The 20168-nt window shown below is 47.4% G+C and overlaps 1 protein-coding gene across 1 annotated transcript in view; it reads right to left on the minus strand.

Annotated features, from left to right (window-relative positions):
* The window catches only part of arfgap2 (ADP-ribosylation factor GTPase activating protein 2), a 64520-nt gene that overhangs the window by 18952 nt on the left and 25400 nt on the right, over positions 1-20168 (minus strand). Inside the window, exons 9-11 of the mRNA XM_038807240.1 lie at positions 13047-13165; positions 10198-10329; positions 7490-7615 (exon numbers count right to left, since the gene is read on the minus strand). Coding sequence (XP_038663168.1) covers positions 7490-7615; positions 10198-10329; positions 13047-13165 — 377 coding nt within the window. The remainder of the gene's footprint in view (positions 1-7489; positions 7616-10197; positions 10330-13046; positions 13166-20168) is intronic.

Consider the following 20168-nt stretch of genomic DNA (forward strand, 5'->3'; position numbering starts at 1 on the left):
TAAGCTGCAGAGCTGGGCTGAGAGGTGGCAAATGGAGTTTAATGTGGAGAAGTGTGAGGTGATTCACTTTGGAAAGAATAACAGGAATGCGGAATATTTGGCTAATGGTAAAATTCTTGGTAGCGTGGATGAGCAGAGGGATCTCGGTGTCCATGTACATGTGTCCTGAAAGTTGCCACCCAGGTTGATAGGGTTGTGAAGAAGGCCTATGGTGTGTTGGCCTTTATTGGTAGAGAGATTGAGTTCCGGAGCCATGAGGTCATGATGCAGCTGTACCAAACTCTGGTACGGCCGCATTTGGAGTATTGCGTACAGTTCTGGTCGCCTCATTATAGGAAGGACGTGGAAGCTTTGGAACGGGTGCAGAGGAGATTTACCAGGATGTTGCCTGGTATGGAGGGAAAATCTTATGAGGAAAGGCTGATGGACTTGAGGTTGTTTTCGTTAGAGAGAAGAAGGTTAAGAGGTGACTTAATAGAGGCATACAAAATGATCAGAGGGTTAGATAGGGTGGACAGCGAGAGCCTTCTCCCGCGGATGGAGGTGGCTAGCACGAGGGGACATAGCCTTAAATTGAGGGGTAATAGATATAGGACAGTGGTCAGAGGTGGGTTTTTTACGCAAAGAGTGGTGAGGCCGTGGAATGCCCTACCTGCAACAGTAGTGAACTCGCCAACATTGAGGGCATTAAAAAATTTATTGGACAAGCATATGGATGATAAGGGCATAGTGTAGGTTAGATGGCCTTTAGTTTTTTTTTTCCATGTCGGTGCAACATCGAGGGCCGAAGGGCCTGTACTGCGCTGTATCGTTCTATGTTCTATGTTCTATGTTCTATGTGGTGGCTTTGAAGACGGTGCAGGTGGCAGTTGCCCGGTGAGAGTAGCTCGGCTGAGGTGAGGGCGCAGAGCGAGAGGATGAAGGGAGTGGAGTAGGTCATGTCGCAGTGTTATGATGATGGTGGATAAAGGGGGCGGGGGGGGGGGGGTGGAGACACCCTCTGGTTAGGATAGTTATATGGATGATGAAGGGGTTTGGTGGCCCAGTCAAGAGATCAAGGGTAGTGGCGCATCTGAAAGGTTTGAAGGCTGATGTGGCGATGCTGCAGGAGACTCACTTGAGGGTGAAGGACCAGGTGAGGCTTAGAAAGGGCTGGGTCAGCCAGGTGTTTCATTCGGGATTTGATGGTAGAGTTTGAGGGGTAGCGATCCTGGTTAGCAAGAATACGGTTCCAGATGGAGAAAGCGGTTGCAGACCAGGGAGTCAGGAATGTGATTGCGACAGGGGCATTGAAAGGGAAGCTGGATGCGCTGGTAAGCGTGTATGGTCCCAACTGGGATGATGTAGGATTTGTGAAGGTGGTATGGTCCCGACTTGGATTCACACAAATTGATAGTGGGTGGGGACTGGGACATGGTGCATGAGCTGAGATTGGAATGGGCACGGCCGCGCTCGCTTGTCCCGTCGGGGGTGGGGCCAAGCCGTAATGGCAGAAATGGGAGGAGTGGACCCTTGGAGGTTTCTGCACCTGGGAGAGCGGGAGTACTTTTCTTTTTTCTCCTCGGTTCACAAGGTTTATTCGCAAATTGACTTTTTTGTGGTGGGAAAGTTGGCAGGGGTCAAGGGGTCGGAATACTCGGCAATTGCAATATCGGAACATGCGCCGCATTGGGTGGATATGGTGTTGGAGAGGGGGCAGTGGAGAAGCCGGGTGGAGATTAGATATGGGGCAGTTGGGGGACCAAGGGCTCTGTGATAAGATTGGGAAAGCAATCGAGGAATATGTGGGGTTCAATTGTACGCGGGAATTTTCGCAGGCAGTGGTTTGGGATACTCTAAAGGCAGTGGAAAGGGGTGAGGTGATCTTGTTTAAGCCAAAGGTGGATAAGGAGGAGAGGGTGGAGCCACAAAGTTTAATACACGAGATGCTGGAGGTAGACAGGACTTATGCAGAAGACGGGGATCCAGCGAAGTCAGAAAAGAGGAAGGAGCTCCAGGCAAGTTTTGACCGGCTGTCTAGAAGGAAGGTGGTGCGCCAATTGAGGTGGGCAAGAGGAGCAGTTTACAAATATGGAGAGAAAGGGCGCATGTTGGCAGGCCAGCTTCGGAGGGAGGCAGCGGGGAGGGAATTCGTTCAGGCGTGAGATAGGGCAGGGAAGTTGGTGGTGGCTCTGGATCAGATTAATAGGGCGTTAGAGGAGTTTTATGAGAGATTGTATAGGTCAGAGCCACCGGGGGGGGGGGAGAAATCGGGAGAGGCAGGAATTCCTGGATGGTTTGGAATGCCGAAGGTTGGGGGTGGGGGATACGAACATATTGGATGGGGCGATAGCGGAGGAGGAGATAAAAGATGTGATTGGGAGGTTGCAGTCAGGGAAGGTAGCAGGGCCAGATGGGTTCCTGTCGGAGTATTACAAGAAATTTAAAGATAAGTTGGCGCCACTAATGGTGGGGATGTTTGAGGAGGCAATAGCAATGGCGTATAGATGGCAGGATGTTGTACTGACAGTAATATGGGAACAGTATAGGTGACAAGGTCTCTGGTTAACAGCCTACAAAGAAGAAACTTAACTCCAGCTCAAAGCAGTATAAAAATTATTTTTTAAGTTATGGTTTTGTCAATTGTGTCAATGTAAATAAGGATGCCAAGCCCATGTGTGTTATATGCAGCGAAGTACTGGCAAATGAGAGGAGAAATTCAGATTTTGAAAGAGGTGATGGATGAAATATTTCTTTTGAGGTTGAGACCCCAGAATCAGTTATTAACTTACAGCTGACTCCAAATTAAAAGACGACACTGCTGTACCTGACCTAAGATACCACACTAAAACATGCCAAAAGCCCATGAGGCAGTCAGCATTTTAGAGTAGCATCTCTCAGGAGCATCCTGTGCAGAGTGAAACAAGCATTCTGTTGCTATTGCACTTCACGACGAATTACATGTAGAAGGTTGGATTTTCCGTTTTCATAAAGATGCAGATGGCACAAGGGAACTGGCTGAAGTCTGCATCCGATATACAATTACCCTCTGCTCCTTCGAATCTGATTCAAATGAGATTGCGAGGACCAAGCAGGCTTCCCCTTCACATTAAAGGTGTGTCGTAAAGGTCGATTGGCGTGTTGTGCCAGCCGGTGGGGGTTGCAAAGGCAGGTCGGTTGGCAAAAGTGGGTCCCGGGAAAAAACTTTAAAACACTCCTGTAGATGACAGGGTGGTATACTAACAGTATATATGGGAACAGTATAGATGACAGGGTGGTGTATTCACCTGAAGAAGGAGCCGTGCTCCGAAAGCTCGTGTTTGAAACAAACCTGTTGGACTTTAACCTGGTGTTGTAAGACTTCTTACAGTATATATGGGAACAGTATAGATGACAGGGTGGTATACTGACAGTATATATGGGAACAGTATAGATGACAGGGTGGTGTACTAACAGTATATATGGGAACAGTATAGATGACAGGGTGGTATATTGACAGTATATATGGGAACAGTATAGATGACAGGGTGGTATATTGACAGTATATATGGGAACAGTATAGATGACAGGGTGGTATACTGACAGTATATATGGGAACAGTATAGATGACAGGGTGGTGTACTAACAGTATATATGGGAACAGTATAGATGACAGGGTGGTATACTGACAGTATATATGGGAACAGTATAGATGACAAGGTGGTATACTAACAATATATATGGGAACAGTATAGATGACAGGGTGGTGTACTAACAGTATATATGGGAACAGTATAGATGACAGGGCTGTATACTGACAGTATATATGGGAACAGTATAGATGACAGGGTGGTATATTGACAGTATATATGGGAACAGTATAGATGACAGAGTGGTATACTGACAGTATATATGGGAACAGTATAGATGACAGGGTGGTATATTGACAGTATATATGGGAACAGTATAGATGACAGGGTGGTATACTGACAGTATATATGGGAACAGTATAGATGACAGGGTGGTATATTGACAGTATATATGGGAACAGTATAGATGACAGGGTGGTATACTGACAGTATATATGGGAGCAGTATAGATGACAGGGTGGTATATTGACAGTATATATGGGAACAGTATAGATGACAGGGTGGTATACTAACAGTATATATGGGAACAGTATAGATGACAGGGTGGTATACTGACAGTATATATGGGAACAGTATAGATGACAGGGTGGTATACTGACAGTATATATGGGAACAGTATAGATGACAGGGTGGTATACTGACAGTATATATGGGAACAGTATAGATGACAGGGTGGTATATTGACAGTATATATGGGAACAGTATAGATGACTGGGTGGTATATTGACAGTATATATGGGAACAGTATAGATGACAGGGTGGTATACTAACAGTATATATGGGAACAGTATAGATGACAGGGTGGTATACTGACAGTATATATGGGAACAGTATAGATGACAGGGTGGTATACTGACAGTATATATGGGAACAGTATAGATGACAGGGTGGTATATTGACAGTATATATGGGAACAGTATAGATGACAGGGTGGTATACGGACAGTATATATGGGAACAGTATAGATGACAGGGTGGTATACGGACAGTATATATGGGAACAGTATAGATGACAGGGTGGTATACTGACAGTATATATGGGAACAGTATAGATGACAGGGTGGTATACTGACAGTGTATATGGGAACAGTATAGATGACAGGGTGGTATACTGACAGTATATATGGGAACAGTATAGATGACAGGGTGGTATATTGACAGTATATATGGGAACAGTATAGACGACAGGGTGGTATATTGACAGTATATATGGGAACAGTATAGATGACAGGGTGGTATACTGACAGTATATATGGGAACAGTATAGATGACAGGGTGGTATACTGACAGTATATATGGGAACAGTATAGATGACAGGGTGGTATACTGACAGTATATATGGGAACAGTATAGATGACAGGGTGGTATACTGACAGTATATATGGGAACAGTATAGATGACAGGGTGGTATATTGACAGTATATATGGGAACAGTATAGACGACAGGGTGGTATATTGACAGTATATATGGGAACAGTATAGATGACAGAGTGGTATACTGACAGTATATATGGGAACAGTATAGATGACAGGGTGGTATACTGACAGTATATATGGGAACAGTATAGATGACAGGGTGGTATACTGACAGTATATATGGGAACAGTATAGATGACAGGGTGGTATATTGACAGTATATATGGGAACAGTATAGATGACAGGGTGGTATATTGACAGTATATATGGGAACAGTATAGATGACAGGGTGGTATATTGACAGTATATATGGGAACAGTATAGATGACAGGGTGGTATACTGACAGTATATATGGGAACAGTATAGATGACAGGGTGGTATACTGACAGTATATATGGGAACAGTATAGATGACAGGGTGGTATACTGACAGTATATATGGGAACAGTATAGATTACATGATAAAAGCAAATGACTGCAAATGCTGGAATCTGAAACTAAAACAGAAAATACGGGACAATATCAGCAGGTCTGACAGCATTTGCTGAGAGAGAGAGAGAGAAGGGAGTTAACGTTTCGAGTCTGGATGACTCTTTGTCAAAGCTGGAGAGAACTGGAAATGGGGTCAGATTTATACTGTTGTGTGTGTTTGGGGGGTGGGGGGGCTGCTGGATAGGGTAGCCAGCGATAGGTGGAGATTGACAAAGATGTCGAGGACAGATGACAAAAGTAATGTAAATGAGGTGATTAAGACCAAGAAAGGTACTGACATTAGTACTGAAGAGATTAGAATGTGTGAATGGCAGAACAAAGGTGAGCAGTGTGTCAAAGGACAACTTGGAATATTTGTCCCAAGTGGGGTGGGATGGGTTGGGGCTGGAGGGAAAATTGTGAGGGAAAAATGGATCGATGGAAATGAAAATAAATTGATAGAATTAAAAATGGGGTGAAGGTGGAGGAGACAGATAACAGTATGAAGTTGTTCAATTCAATGCTACGTCCAGAAGGCTGTAATGTGCCTCATCAGAAGATGAGATGCTGTTCCTTCAGTTTGCGCTGGGCTTCACTGGAATATTGCAGCAGGCCAAGGGCAGACATGTGGATGTGAGAGCAGGACGGTGGGTTGAAATGGCAGCAACAGGAAGGTCTGGGTCCTGCTTGCTGACAGACCAAAGGTGTTCTGCAAAGTGGTCTGCGTTTAGTCTCTCCAATGTAGAGTAGATAGCATTGGGAGCAGTGAATGCAATACACCAGATTGAAGGAGGTGCATGTGAAGCGCTGCCTCACTTGAAAAGTTTCTAGGGTCTGAGATAGTGAACAGGGAGGAGGTAAAGGGACAGGTGGTACACCTTCTGCGATTGCATGCGAAGGTGCCGTGGAAAGAGGGCGAGGTGTTGGTGGTAGTGGAGGAGTGGACCAGGGTATCCCAGAGGGAACGGTCCCTGCGAAATGCTGACAGGGTGAGTGAGGGGAAAATATGTTTGGTGGTGAAATCATGCTGGAATTGGTGGAACTGGCGGAGGATAATTCTTTGAATGCGGAGGCTGGTGAGGTGAAAAGTGAGGACAATGGGGACCCAGCCTGGTTCTGAGAGAGAGCAGAGGGGTGAAGGCAGAGGTGCGGGAGATGGGTCAGGCACGGTTGAGAGCCCTGTCGACCACAGTGGGTGGGAAACCACGATTAAAGAAAAATTAAGACATGTCAGTAGCACTGTTTTGTTATGTGGTATCATCAGAACAAATGCGACGGAGACAAAGGAACTGAGAGAATGGGATGGAGTCCTGACAGGATGTGGGTGTGAAGAGCTGTAGTTGAGGTAGCTGTGGGAGTCAGTGGGTTTGTAATGAATATTAGTGGACAGTCTATCCCAAGAAATTGAAATAGAAAGGTCAAGGAAGGGAAGGGACGTGTCAGAGATGGACCATTGGAGACAGTGATAGAGGGGTGGAAATTGGAAGCAAAATTAATCGATTTTTCCAGGTCCAGACGGGAACATGAAGCGGCACTGACTCAGCCGTCGATGTATCGATAAAAGAGTTGTAGGACGGGGCCGGAGTAGGACTGGAACAAGGAATTTCCACATACCCCAAAGCTGGGACCCATGTGGGTTTGGAGGAAATGAGACATGTTAAAAGGAGAAATTGCGAGGGTAAATTCAGCCAGATGTAGGAGTGTTGATGAATGGGTATTGTTCAGGCCTCTATTCAAGGAAGAAGCGGAGAGCCCTCAGACCATCCTGGTGGAGAATGGAGGTATAGAGGAATTGGACATCCATGATAAAGAGGCGGTGGTTAGGGCCGGAAGCTGGAAGTGACTGGACAAGACGAGAGAGTGTGGAGTCAAGAGATGAAAAAATGAGTTTGGGATGTTTAGATTATGGATAGATTACGGGATGTTGGACTGACAGTACCTATCGAACCTTTGCGTATTCTACAACAGGTGAAGACATTAATAAACAGGACGTACATTGGTGGGCCAGACGCAAACGCAGCTTCCTCCAACATGTCGAGTTTTGAGCGGGATGATTTGACTAACACTGGGCTCTCCTGTTCGATGGTTTGCATTTCCGTCAGGACTGAGTGGGCGACTGGGCTGGAAAGAGAAGGAAATGTAGACTGTTCACTGGAATGAGTCAAATCACTTGATGCAGGTTGTATAGGCCCTACATCCCATGCCAAATAGCACATCCATTTGGCCGGTTCGAACATGGCAGTCCACTGACCGTAATCAACCAGCCTGTGCGTGCAAAACCCAGACCATCATCTCTATCATTAGATGTGTTTCCACAACCGAACAGCACTTGACCAACCCGGGGTATGCTCGAAAATTCCATTGCCAACCCATTTAAGATTATCAGTTGGGGCGGCACAGTGGTTAGCACTGCTGCTTCAGGGAGCCAGGGTCACAGGTTCGATTCCGGGTCTGGGTCACTGTCTGTGTAGAGTTTGCACATTCTCTCAGTGTCTGAGTGGGTTTCACCCCACAACCCAAAGATGTGCAGGTTAGGTGGATTGGCCACTCTGAATTGCCCCTTAATTGGAAAAAAATGAATTGGATATTCTAAATTTATTAAAAGAAAGATCATCAGTTGGGCTCACTATGTGCTGCATACACTTGAGAATTTATTAATTTATCTACTCAGACACAGGCCTCTGACATCTGCATAAAGGAAGAACATGTCCAGTCATTGCCCCTTCTCCTCACACTCCCCGGTAAAGGGATGTTCTCATCCTGTAAGGATCCCCATGTTTAAACCTTGCTTTCTTGGTGTAATTTCTTTATTTTCTGTTCTGCTGGCTTCTACAGTATCTCAAACTTTGTTTTTTTAAACAAGAAGTCCCCAGTAGAATGCAGCATTTAGACTAGTTCATGAACACCTCCCCCCTGGGTACAATGTGTTTTTGCATGGTCCAGTGATGTCCAATTGTGATGGACTTGGCCAGCAGCCAATCGGCTCCATTGAAATCCCTGGACCTGGCAAATAATTGATGCGGATTGGTCTGGAATGCTACTTGCTGTGTGACTTTGTCTGCGTGGGTTTGAGTTTGATCTGAACGCAGGAGCTGAGCAGGTCTCTATTAAATATCTCTCTCAGAAAGGGTGAATCTCTCTCTCTGATACCTTGGCTGGAACTCACTCCAGGTAAACAGAGCAGCCAGTGAGTATTTAAAGCCTGAAGCTGGGGGAGAACTTTCCAGATTCCTAACCCTGTAAGGTTACCAGATCCCTCTAAGACCTCGTGAAAGCTGCTGCTCTGATACTCTGTTTAACTGAGACAAACTGTTGGCAAGTCTGCTGAAGCTGACAACAGATAAGCAACTGAACGGACCTGAAGTGCATCTTCTGTGGTAAGGCCGAGGTCAACACAAGTTAAAGTGTCTCCCCAGACACTTCTCAAAGCTTGAGAATCAGGCTTGAAGGTTTCAGGTAGACGATCCAAACCAGCTGCTGGTTTCAACACTTTGCATCCCGAGAAGATTGTCAACTGCCAAGACTACAACCTCAGCAGCGAAAATACACATCTCTCATCATTTAATCCCATTATTTTAATCTTTCCCTTCCCACTGTGTGTGTGGGTAGAGGGTGGGACAGTGAAGGGGGGGGAAATAATTATATCAGCAGACCATTGTTCAATTATCGGCATGACATGTTTATCTCTTCTGGGGCTGCATTCTCCCCTACCCGGCGGGACGGGGGACGGGGTCCCGGCGTAGGGGAGTGGCGCCAACCACTCCGGCATCGGGACTCCCCAAAGGTGCGGAATTCTCCGCACCTTTGGGGGCTAGGCCCGCTCCTGAGCGGTTGGCACCATGCTGACTGGCGCCAAATCCGGCACCAGCGGCCTTTCAGGCCCGCCGCCCGGGCTGGCCGAAAGGCCTTCGCCGGTTCGCGCATGCGCCAGTGGTGACGTCAGCGGCAGCCACCGGCGCATGCGCGCTGGGGGATTCTCTTCCGCTTCCGCCATGGCGGAGGCGGAGGAGAAAGAGTGCCCCCAAGGCACTGGCCCGCCCGCCGATCGGGGGCCCCCCGAACATGGGCCTGGCCACCGTGGGGGCACCCCCCGGGGTCCGATCGCCCCGCGCCCCCCCCCCCGCCTCCAGGACCCTGGGGGCTCGGTCGCGCCGCCGATCCCGCCGCCACCAGAGGTGGTTCAAAACTCGGCGGCGGGAGAGGCCTCCCAGCTGGGGGTTGGAGAAATTTGCCCATGTTATTGTAAAGAAACGGTTCTTTTGTGGTTTACTTACAAACCTGGTGTCTGCGTGCCATTGGAGCTATTGAGGGCCAAATATCTCAAAAATCTTTATGCAAATTATTGGGTATTTGACTTATGTTGGGACTCCGGGCCTTGTGGGACTGGAATTAACCACAAACTCGCCCAGGGTGTCGTAACAATCCTCACCCTCCCCTGTAAAGGAATGTTCTCCTCCTCATACTCTCCAGTAAAGGAATGCTCTAACATTCCCCGTTAAAGGACTGTTCTCCTCTTCACACTCCCGCAAAGATGCATTTCTCCCCTCCCCGTAAAGTCCGATTACCACCTCCCAGCCGCCCCGGCTAATGGCCATTACCCTCCCACCCCAATTCCTGGCAAGTTTCACTTCAACCCCCCCACCCCGGGTCCCATCCCACCCTGGCAAAACCCCGATAAAATTCACCCAGACACATTCACGTACCCCCTGCCACCCAGGCCCATTCCAAGTCGCTCCGCCTGCTGTCGTTTCTGACCCTCCAGATTCTGCAGCCTCTTCTCCTCCATTTTACGATCGATCTGAAGCTCTTGGTAAGCCAGGCGCATGGAGGTGACACTGTGTAAGAAGTGAGAGAGAAATATGAGAGAAAATAATGGAAGGATGGGGAGTGACTCCCCACAGTGAGGCAAACATTAAAAAGTACTACATGATGATAGAGCACGACAGCTGTAATGTAACATTTACAGATTGGCCAAGCATCCAAATATCAGGTCCAATTCTGGGCAGCACACTTTAAAGGGGGATGTCCAGACATGCCGAGGTGGCTGAAGAGATTTATTCAATGAGGCTGAGGAGCTTCAGTTATATGGATAGATTTGAGAAGTTAGGACTGTTCTCCTAGGAGAAGGTTCAGTGGGGATTTGATCGAGATTTTCAATATCATGAGGGGTTTGCACAGAGAGGGAGAAAACCTTTGGTGCAAGGATCGAGAACCAGAGGGCACTGATTTAAAGTAATTTTACAATACATTTGTTCATGGGATGCAGATATCGCTGGGCCAGCATTTATTGCCCACCCATTAAGAGGCATTTAAGAGTCAACCACATTGCTGTGGGGCTGAAGACATAGTTAGGCCAGACTGGGTAAACACAGCAAATTTCTTCCCCTAAAAGACATTAGTGAACCATATGGGTTTTTACAACAATTGACAATCGCTTCATGGTAGTCAGTAGATATCTGCTCTGGTGCGATTCGAAACCAGGTCATTGTCCTGGGTCTCTGGAATACTAGTCCAGCATGAGTACCAGATGCCACTGCCTCCCCTGGCGAGAGATGCAATGACGTGAGGGGAAACTTTTTTCACACAAACGATTGATTAGGATCTGGAATGTTCCGTCTGACAGTGTGGTGGAGGCAGGTTCAGTGAGTGGTTAGGATCTGGAATGCACTGTCTGAGAGTGTGGTGGAGGCAGGTTCAGTGAGTGGTTAGGATCTGGAATGCACTGTCTGAGTATGGTGGAGGCAGGTTGACACAGCTAGTGGCTAGGATCTGGACTGTTGTGTCTGAGAGTGTGGTGGAGGCAGGTTGACACAGCAAGTGGTTAGGATCTGGAATGCACTGTCAGAGAGAGTGGTGGAGGAAGGTGAAGGCATCTTTTAGAGAGCTGGTACCAATACAATGGGCCATACTTTGATTCTATGAGAGACTGAGAAGCTGGGATGGCTCTCCTCAAGAGCACAGAAGGTTAAGGGGAGAGGTCGTTGAGGTGTAAAAAATAATGAAGGCTGTCATAGAGTTAAAAAGGAGAAAAGCTTCCCACTAACAGAAGGATCAGTAACCAAAGGACACGGATTTAAGGTGATTGGTTGTATGAAGCATTTTACAAACTGACCCTCTTATCTCTCTCCTGTGTCCTCAGTAAAGCGCATTGACCTCTCTGGGAATGAGAAATAACTGGAAATGAGGCTAACACCACAAACACCCAGTTTGAAAAGTTCTGATATAAGTTCACGATCTGAAATTTTAACTGTGACCCTGATCTCCCTGTCTCGGGATTGTTGGCCCCCGCCCCCTCTGAACGTGTCCAACTGAGCTAGAGTTGGAGACTTTGGACAGTTCCGACAAATGTACCCGAGAAATGTTAGACAGAAAAATCCTAGTCCAACTCCTGGGTAACTACAGAACTGACCCCTGCCAGTCATTCACACAGATTCCCCGACTCCCACTTGAACCTCTAAACTACCCCCCGACCACCACCTTCCCCGACTAGCCTTCCTCTTTTTAAATAAATTAGAGTACCCAATTTTTTTTTTTCCAATTGAGGGGCAATTTACCGTGGCCAATCCATCTAACCTGCACATCTTTTGGGTTGTGGGAGTGAAACCCACGCAGACACGGGGAGAATGTGCAAACTCCACACGGACAGTGACCCAGGGCCGGGATTCGAACCTGGGTCCTCAGTGCCGCAGTCCCAGTGCTAACCACTGCACCACTGTGCTGCCCTCGATAAGCCTTCATAACCACGTAACCCTGACCACCCCTCTTGGCCCGCGCAGGCTCCACCATCTGACTACCCTGTGACCCCACTGGACTATCCCTTTAGACCTGTCACCTGATACATCCCAACAGGCTCCCCATTCACTAAAACTGACCATAGACATATAAACTTACCAGTTGGTAGCGTAAAGAGGGACATGTCCAGTCTTCCCCCAATGCTATTCCAGTGCGATGGAGTTCTCTGATGGATTGTATGTTCCACATTTCTGCAGAAGCCAGGCTCAGAGGAGCTGGCCAGAAACGCAGTGCTGTGTTGGAGCCTAGAAAAGTGCAGTCGGCGAAGCAATCCAATGGAGTTTGCCGCTTTGTGGAAGATCCGGTTTGCGGTTTCTTTCCATAGTTGTTGTCAAACTTACTGAATTTTTCATATCAATTAGAAACGTTGTTGGAAATTGGGCTGGGTGAGGATTGTGGTGAGAGTCCAGAGAGTGAAAATCACTCCAGGTTTATTCTTGTGGTTCATCAGGTTTCTTTCAAAATCGTGCACAGCCCAGAAAAGCTCAATTCAGGGACTGCCCAAAAACATTAAGAAGTCTTACAACACCAAGTTTAAGTCCAACAGGTTTGTTTCAAATGACTAGCTTTCGGAGCGCAGCACCTTCCTCAGGTGAATGTACTGTGCTCCAAAAGCTAGTGATTTGAAACAAACCTGTTGGACTTTAACCTGGTGTTGTAAGACTTCTTGCTGTGCCCACCCCAGTCCAACTCTGGCATTCTACATCATGGCTAAAATATTACGGAATCCATTTGTGCTCTGGTCCTGGGGAGTACTCACATTGACTCCTCATCCCATTTCCTGGCCTCGGCCGTCTGCTGCTCCATCATTTTCTCTGCCACCTGTGCCTGTCGCTCGATCTCATTGAAGCTCTGGCCGCTGACCTTCTGAGCACCCAGCTAGAAGCAGAGCAGAATACTGGCTCAAGACTCGATGGCCTGTATGATTGGAGGATGGTAAACAGTGGCGTTCTCATAGGGCCAGCGTTAGGACCACTGGTTTTTATGATTATGTAGACTTAAATAACTTGGATATTGGAATACCGAGCAAATTTCCAAAATTTACTGATGAGGCAAAGCTTGGAGGTACGGTAGACATTAAGGAGAATGAATGCCAGACAACTGCAACAGGATATTCGCACGCGAGCAAAACAGGCAGATAAGGGGCAAATGGAATTAATAGAGAAGGATGAAGTGATGCATCTTGGCAGAAGGGATAGGAAGAGGCAATACAGACAAACATACACATTAGGAGCAGGCCACTCGGTCCCTCAAGGTTGCACTGCCATTTAGGGTGGCACCATGGTACAGTGGTTAGCACTGCTGCCTCACAACACCGAGGACCTGGGTTCGATCCTGGCCCTGGGTGACTGACCCTCCAGAGTTTGCACATTCTTCCCATGTCTGCTTGGGTTTCACCCCGACAACCCAAAGATGTGCAGGGTAGGTGGATTGGCCACGCTAAATCGCCCCTTAATTGGAAACAAAAACGCTGCTCCACCATTCAATATCATGACTGATTGTAACTTCAACCCCTCAATCCTGCCCACCCCAATAACTCTTACCCCCTTGTTAATCAAGAATCTATCCAGCTCTGCCTCAAAAATATTCAAAGATTTTGTTTCCACTGCCTTTTGAGGAAGAGAGTTCCAGAGACTCAGCGCCCTCTGAAGAAAATAATTCTCCTCATCTGTCTTAAATAGGTGACCCCTTATTTTTAAACAGTGACCCCTAGTTCTAGTTTTTCCCACAAGAGGAAACATCCTCTCCACATTCACCCTGTCAATACCCCTCTGGATCTTAAAGGTTTCAATCAAGTGGCCTCTTACTCTTCTAAATTCCAGTGTATAATCCTTCCAACCTGTCCTTATCAGCCAACCTGCCCATTCCTGGTATGAGTACAGTAATCCTTCTCTGAACTGCTTCCAACATATTTCCATCCTTCCTTAAATAAGGAGATCAATACTGTCCACAATACTCCATGTGGTCTCAATAGTGTCCTGTGCAACTGAAGCAGAACCTCCCTACTCTTGTATTCAATTCCTCTCACAATAAACAATATCATTCTAATAACTTTCCGAATTACTTGCTGTAGCTGCATACTTGGTTCAAACATGGACAAAAGAGCTGAATGCCAGAGGTGAGGTGACAGTGACTGTCCTTGACATCAAGGCAGCATTTATAGAACATTTTAGAATTTACAGTGCAGAAGGAGGCCATTCAGCCCATCGAGTCTGCACCGGCCCTTGGAAAGACCACCCCACCTAAGCCCACACCTCCACCCCATCCCGGTAACACAGTAACCTCTCCTAACCTTTTTTGACACGAAGGGCAATTTATCATGGCCAATCCACCTAACCTGCACATCTTTGGACTACGGGAGGAAACCGGAGTACCTGGACAAAACCCCACAGACACGGGGAGAACGTGCAGACTCCACACAGATAATGGCCCAAGCCGGGAATCAAACCTGGGACCCTGGAGCTGTGAAGCCACAATGCTAATCACTGTGCTACCTTGCCAGCCAAGTATGATAGAGTATGGCGGTGGTTCTCAACATTTTGTCATGGCACATAGAATTTACAGTGCAGAAGGAGGCCATTCAGCCCATCGAGTCTGCACCGGCTCTTGGAAAGAGCACCCTACCCAAGGTCAACAACTCCACCCTATCCCCATAACCCAGTAACCCCACCCAACACTAAAGGCAATTTTGGACACTAAGGGCAATTTATCATGGCCAATCCACCTAACCTGCACATCTTTGGACTGTGGGAGGAAACCGGAGCACCCGGAGGAAACCCACGCACACACGGGGAGGATGTGCAGACACGACACAGACAGTGACCCAAGCCGGAATCGAACCTGGGACCCTGGAGCTGTGAAGCGATTGTGCTATCCACAATGCTACCGTGCTGCCCCAACACCTCTACACTACAAAAAGATTTTGATGGACACCTCCTATTTTCTCTGCCTTGTTCTCTTATTGGGAACTTTGTTTCTAACTTCTCCATGTCATCTCTCCTGTTTTTTTAAAATTCTCCATGTCTCTCTCGCTTCTCACAGGGTTTTTGCGGCCTTTTTGAGTAGGTGCATAAGACCTTTATCTTCAGCTCCAAATCCCTTTGGTCACGTGCATAATCCTGACCAACATAAAAAAATCTCAACCACACATGTGCAGCTCTTTCCAGCCCAAGGTTCATCAGGTCTTGGAGATGCCAACCACAGACAAAAGTTGGTTTTAGTTTAATTACATGAATTTTGAATCAGTTTGAATATTTTTTCATGGCACACTTTGGAGGACTTCATGGCATTCTCTTTCAGAACCACTAGAGTATGCCACCAAGGAGCACTAACTCTTTTTTTTGAGCCCTGGCTAACCTGGAATCAATGAGAATCAGAGGGAAAACTCTCTGCTGGTTAGAGTCATACCTAGTACAAAGGAAACTGGTTGTGGCTATTGGTCAGTCGTCTCAGTCACAGACTCACACAGAAGAGGCCCTTCAGCCCATCAAGTCAGCACCGCCACTTGAAAAACACCTGACCCACCTACCTAATCCCATTTACCAGCACTTGACCCAGTGCCTTGGATGTTATGGCATGCCAAGTGCTCATCTAGGTACTTGTTAAAAGGATGTGAGGCAACCTACCTCTACCACCCTCCTAGGCAGTGCATTCCAGACCGTCACCACCCTCTGGGTAAAAAGGTTTTTCCTCAAATCCACCCTAAACCTCCTGCCCCTCACCTTGAACTTCTGTCCCCTCGTGACTGACCCTTTAACTAAGGGGAACAGCTGTTGCCTATCCACCCTGTTCATGCTCCTCCTAATCTTGTACACCTCGATCAGGTCACCCCCCCTAGTCTTCTCTGCTCCAGAGAAAACAACCCAAGCCTATCCAACCTCTCTTTATAACTTAAATGTTCCATCCCAGGCAGCATCCTGACGAAACGCCCCTGCACCTCTTCCAGTGAAAACTCATCCTTTTCAGAATGTGGAGAACAGAACTGCACACAGTACTCCAGCTGTGGCCTCACCAAAGTTCTATACAACTCCAACATGACCTCCCTGCTTTTGTAATCTATGCCTCGACTGAGAAAGGATAGGCATTTTTCACCTCCTGTTTTCAGAGATCTATGGACAAACCTCCAAGATCACTTTGTTCCTCAGAACTTCCCAATGTTATGCCGTTCATTGAATACGCCGACGTCAAAATACTTCTTCCAAAGTGTTATCACCCGACACTTTTCAGAGTTGAATTCCATCTGTCACTTATCTGCCCATATGACCACCCTGTCTATATCTTCATATAACCCAAGACACTCAACTTCACTGTTAATCACCCAGCCAATCTTTGTGCCATCCGCAAACTTAATGATCCAACCCCTCCACATGGTCATTTATGTGGTTTATATAAATGACAAATCTCTGTGGTGCGCCACTGGCTTCCTGTCACTAAAGCAGCCATCTGTCATCACCCTCGGTCTCAAGCCAATTTGGAATCCACCTCATCAAATTCCCCTGCATCCCATGTTCATTTGCCTTCTTTATGTCTCCCCTGTGGGCTCTTGTCAAAGGCTTTGCTGAAATCCATATAAACTACATCAACTGCATTACCCTCATCGACACACACGATCACCTCCTCAAAAAATTGAGTCAAATTTGTTAGGCATGACCTTTCTCTGACAAAGTCATGCTGACTGTCCCTGATCAAACATTACCTCTCCAAGTGGACATCACTGCAGGAGTTCCTCAATAGTGTCCTTGAAACAATTAATTTCAGCCTGTTCATCAATGACCGTCCTTCCATTGAAGTGGCAAGTAACATTCCCACCACACAAATGTCAGGCACTGACCATCACCAATAAGAGAGAATTAAGCCATCAACATTCAGTGGCATTACCATCACTAAATCTCCCATCCTGGGGGTTACTACTGACCAGAAACTGAACTAGCCATATAAATACTGTGGCTACAAGAGCAGATCAAAGACTTGAAATCCTATGACGGGTACCTCATCTCCGGACTCCCCAAAGCCTGTCCACCGTCTACAAGCCACAAGTCAGGAGTGTGATGGAATATTCCCCTCCAGCCTGGATGAATGCAGCTCCAAGAAGTTCATCTACAACAGAGCAGCCTGCTTGATTGGCACTCCTTCCGCAAACATTCACTCCTTCCGCAAACATTCACTCCCTCCACACATTCACTCCCTCCACCACCGACAATTAGCGGCAGCCGTGTGTACCTATACAAGATGCACTACAGAATTCTCCAAGGCTCCTTAAGAAGCACCTTCAAAACCATGACCTCTGCCTTCTAGAAGGCCAAGGGAAGCAGACAAATTGGAACACGACCACCTGGACGTTCTCCTTCTAAGTCTCCTGATATCCTGTCTTACAATGATAGAATTTACAGTGCAGAAGGAGACATTCTGCCCATCGAGTCTGCACCGTCCCTTGGAAAGAGCACCCTACTTAAGCCCACACCTCTACTCTATCCCCGTAACCCAACCTATCTCTTTGGTCACTGAAGGGCAATTTACTGTGGCCAATCCACCTAAACTGCACATCTTTGGACTGTAGAAGGAAACCGGAGCACCCGGAGGAAGCCCACGCAGTTACTGAAAGTGCAAACTTCACGCAGATAGTCACCCGAGGCCAGAATTGAGCCTGGGTCGCTGGAGCTGTGAGGGAGCAGTGCTAACCACTGTGCCACTCACTTGGAAATATATCCCTGTTCTTCCATTGCTACTGGGTCAAAACTCTCTCCATAACTCCCCTCCCAATAGCACTGTGGGTGTACCTAAATCACACTGACTACAGCTCAGTACCACCTTGTGTCGCCCTGTTATGTATTTTCTTTTATTTCCTTTTCTTCTCATGTACTTAATGATCTGTTGAGCTACTCGCAGAAAAACACTTTTCACTTGGTACACGTGACAATAAACAAAATCCAATCCCTCAAGGACAACTAGGAATAGGCAACAAACTGCTGGTTTGACCAGCAACACTCTCCCATGAATGAATAAAAAAATATTTTGTAATTCATGCACCAGGAGACCCAGATCCCTCTGCATCTTAAAATTCTGCAATGTTTCAGATAATAAAGTTCTTTTTAATTTTTCCTGCCATTCACCAGACCTTTATCCACTCACTTACCCTATCTTTATCACTTTGTAGCCATCTTATTTCCTCTTCATAACTTACTTTCTTACCTACCTTTGCAAATGTAGCAACCATACCGTCCCTCCCCTCCACTGGCCAGCTGGGACAGGGATTGCCTTTCTGGTCAGTGCTCAGAAGCTGTAAGTGGCTATTACTCTGCCAATTTTTTGAACGCTTGCTCTGGAACCTTGGGCGGGATTCTCAGCCCCCCCCCCCCCCAACCGGGTCGGAGAATCCCCGGGGGGAGGTGCAAATCCCGCCCCATTGCCGTTTGCCCTATTCTCCGGCGCCGTTTTTCGGGCAGAGGCGGGACACCACCCCCCCCCCCCCCCCCCACACAACGATTCTCTGGGCCCCGATTAGCCGAGTGGCCGTCCAGTTTTGGCCAGTCCCGCCGGCGTGAATTACTCACCTCACGCAGGGCGAGACCTGGCCAGGGAGGTCCACGGGGGGCCTACCGATCCTGTGGGCAGGCTGTTTCCGTGGGGGCCTTCTTTCCTCCGTGCCGGGCCCCTGTAGGGCTCAGTCATATTGCCCGGGGGCCGGCGCGGAGAAGAGAACCCCGCGCATGCGCGGAAATACGGCTGCCGGTCTGCGCAGAAATACACCGATTGGTCCGCGCATGCGCGGGACCATGCTGGCCGTTCCACGCATACACGAACTTGCGCTGGCCCTTTGGCGCAACCTAGCCCTCGAACGTTTGGAGAATTTCTCACTTTCAGGGGCTGTTGACGCCAGAGTGGTTGGCGTCGATTTTCCCGCTGGCATGGGGACTTCGTCCCGAGAAGGGAGAATCGCCCCTTATTCTTTCTTCCCTATTCCTGTCACAGCAAGAATGAGCCAGAGTTGAGGTGAGGGAGTAGATCCTGTTTAAGATGTACAGTGGAGGACACAACAGATTCTTGTGCTTCAATTTTGATCTCATGAGGGACTCTAGTACAAATGACCACATAAGAAAGGCCCACTGATCCAAATTGGAACATCTCTCAGGAACACCCACGTGCCTCCGATTCTCTGCTAGAATCTTACACATAGGAGTGCTCATTCAACACGGCTGTCTGACAAAGCTATTTCATGAGCCGTAGCATTTAGATTTACTTTACACTTTGAATTCAATTCTCTTTGCAATACCATTGATTATGCATGTGGTACTTTTGAGGCACTGTGCTTCAGGTCAGAACTCAGTGCTAATTCATTCTCATCTCTGCTCCTATTGTCAATCACATTCTGACCTGGTTATTAGTTAATCAGCTCTTTTCTCAGTCTGACCTGTTAGTGGACAGATTTCCTCTAAACTCCAACCCTATACAAGGCTTGTGAATCTTGTTCTGTGTCTACTATTAGTCCAGTAGTAGTCCAGTTAAAAAGTTAATAAGGAGATGCCCCACCTAGATAGCCAAGGAACAGTTATCTTTCCATCACCTGATTAGGAGTCGAGGTGTGGATCGCTTACTTTTGAAGCTTAACTGGTGTGTGAGTCATCTCAGCTCGATTTAAGAAAAAGGGCTTCAAACCAACTCAGTGAGCTTTACGCACGTGCAATGGGAGAGAGGCCACATCCGGAGTGAGGTACAGCCAGTTTTAAACTTGGGAATTTGAAGCAGCGCGGGGATTCGCTGCAGAGGGGGAAGAGGTGCTCTTTGCTTTTTCACCTTGCTTTGTAACTTTTAAATCTTCAGAGAGTGGACTTGCCCTGCTGCAGCTGTGGCTACAAGGAACAAAGCTAATTGGTAAGTAGTGGAC

This window comes from Scyliorhinus canicula, chromosome 9, assembly GCF_902713615.1.
Source record: "Scyliorhinus canicula chromosome 9, sScyCan1.1, whole genome shotgun sequence".
NCBI classification, from domain to species: Eukaryota; Metazoa; Chordata; class Chondrichthyes; order Carcharhiniformes; family Scyliorhinidae; genus Scyliorhinus; species Scyliorhinus canicula.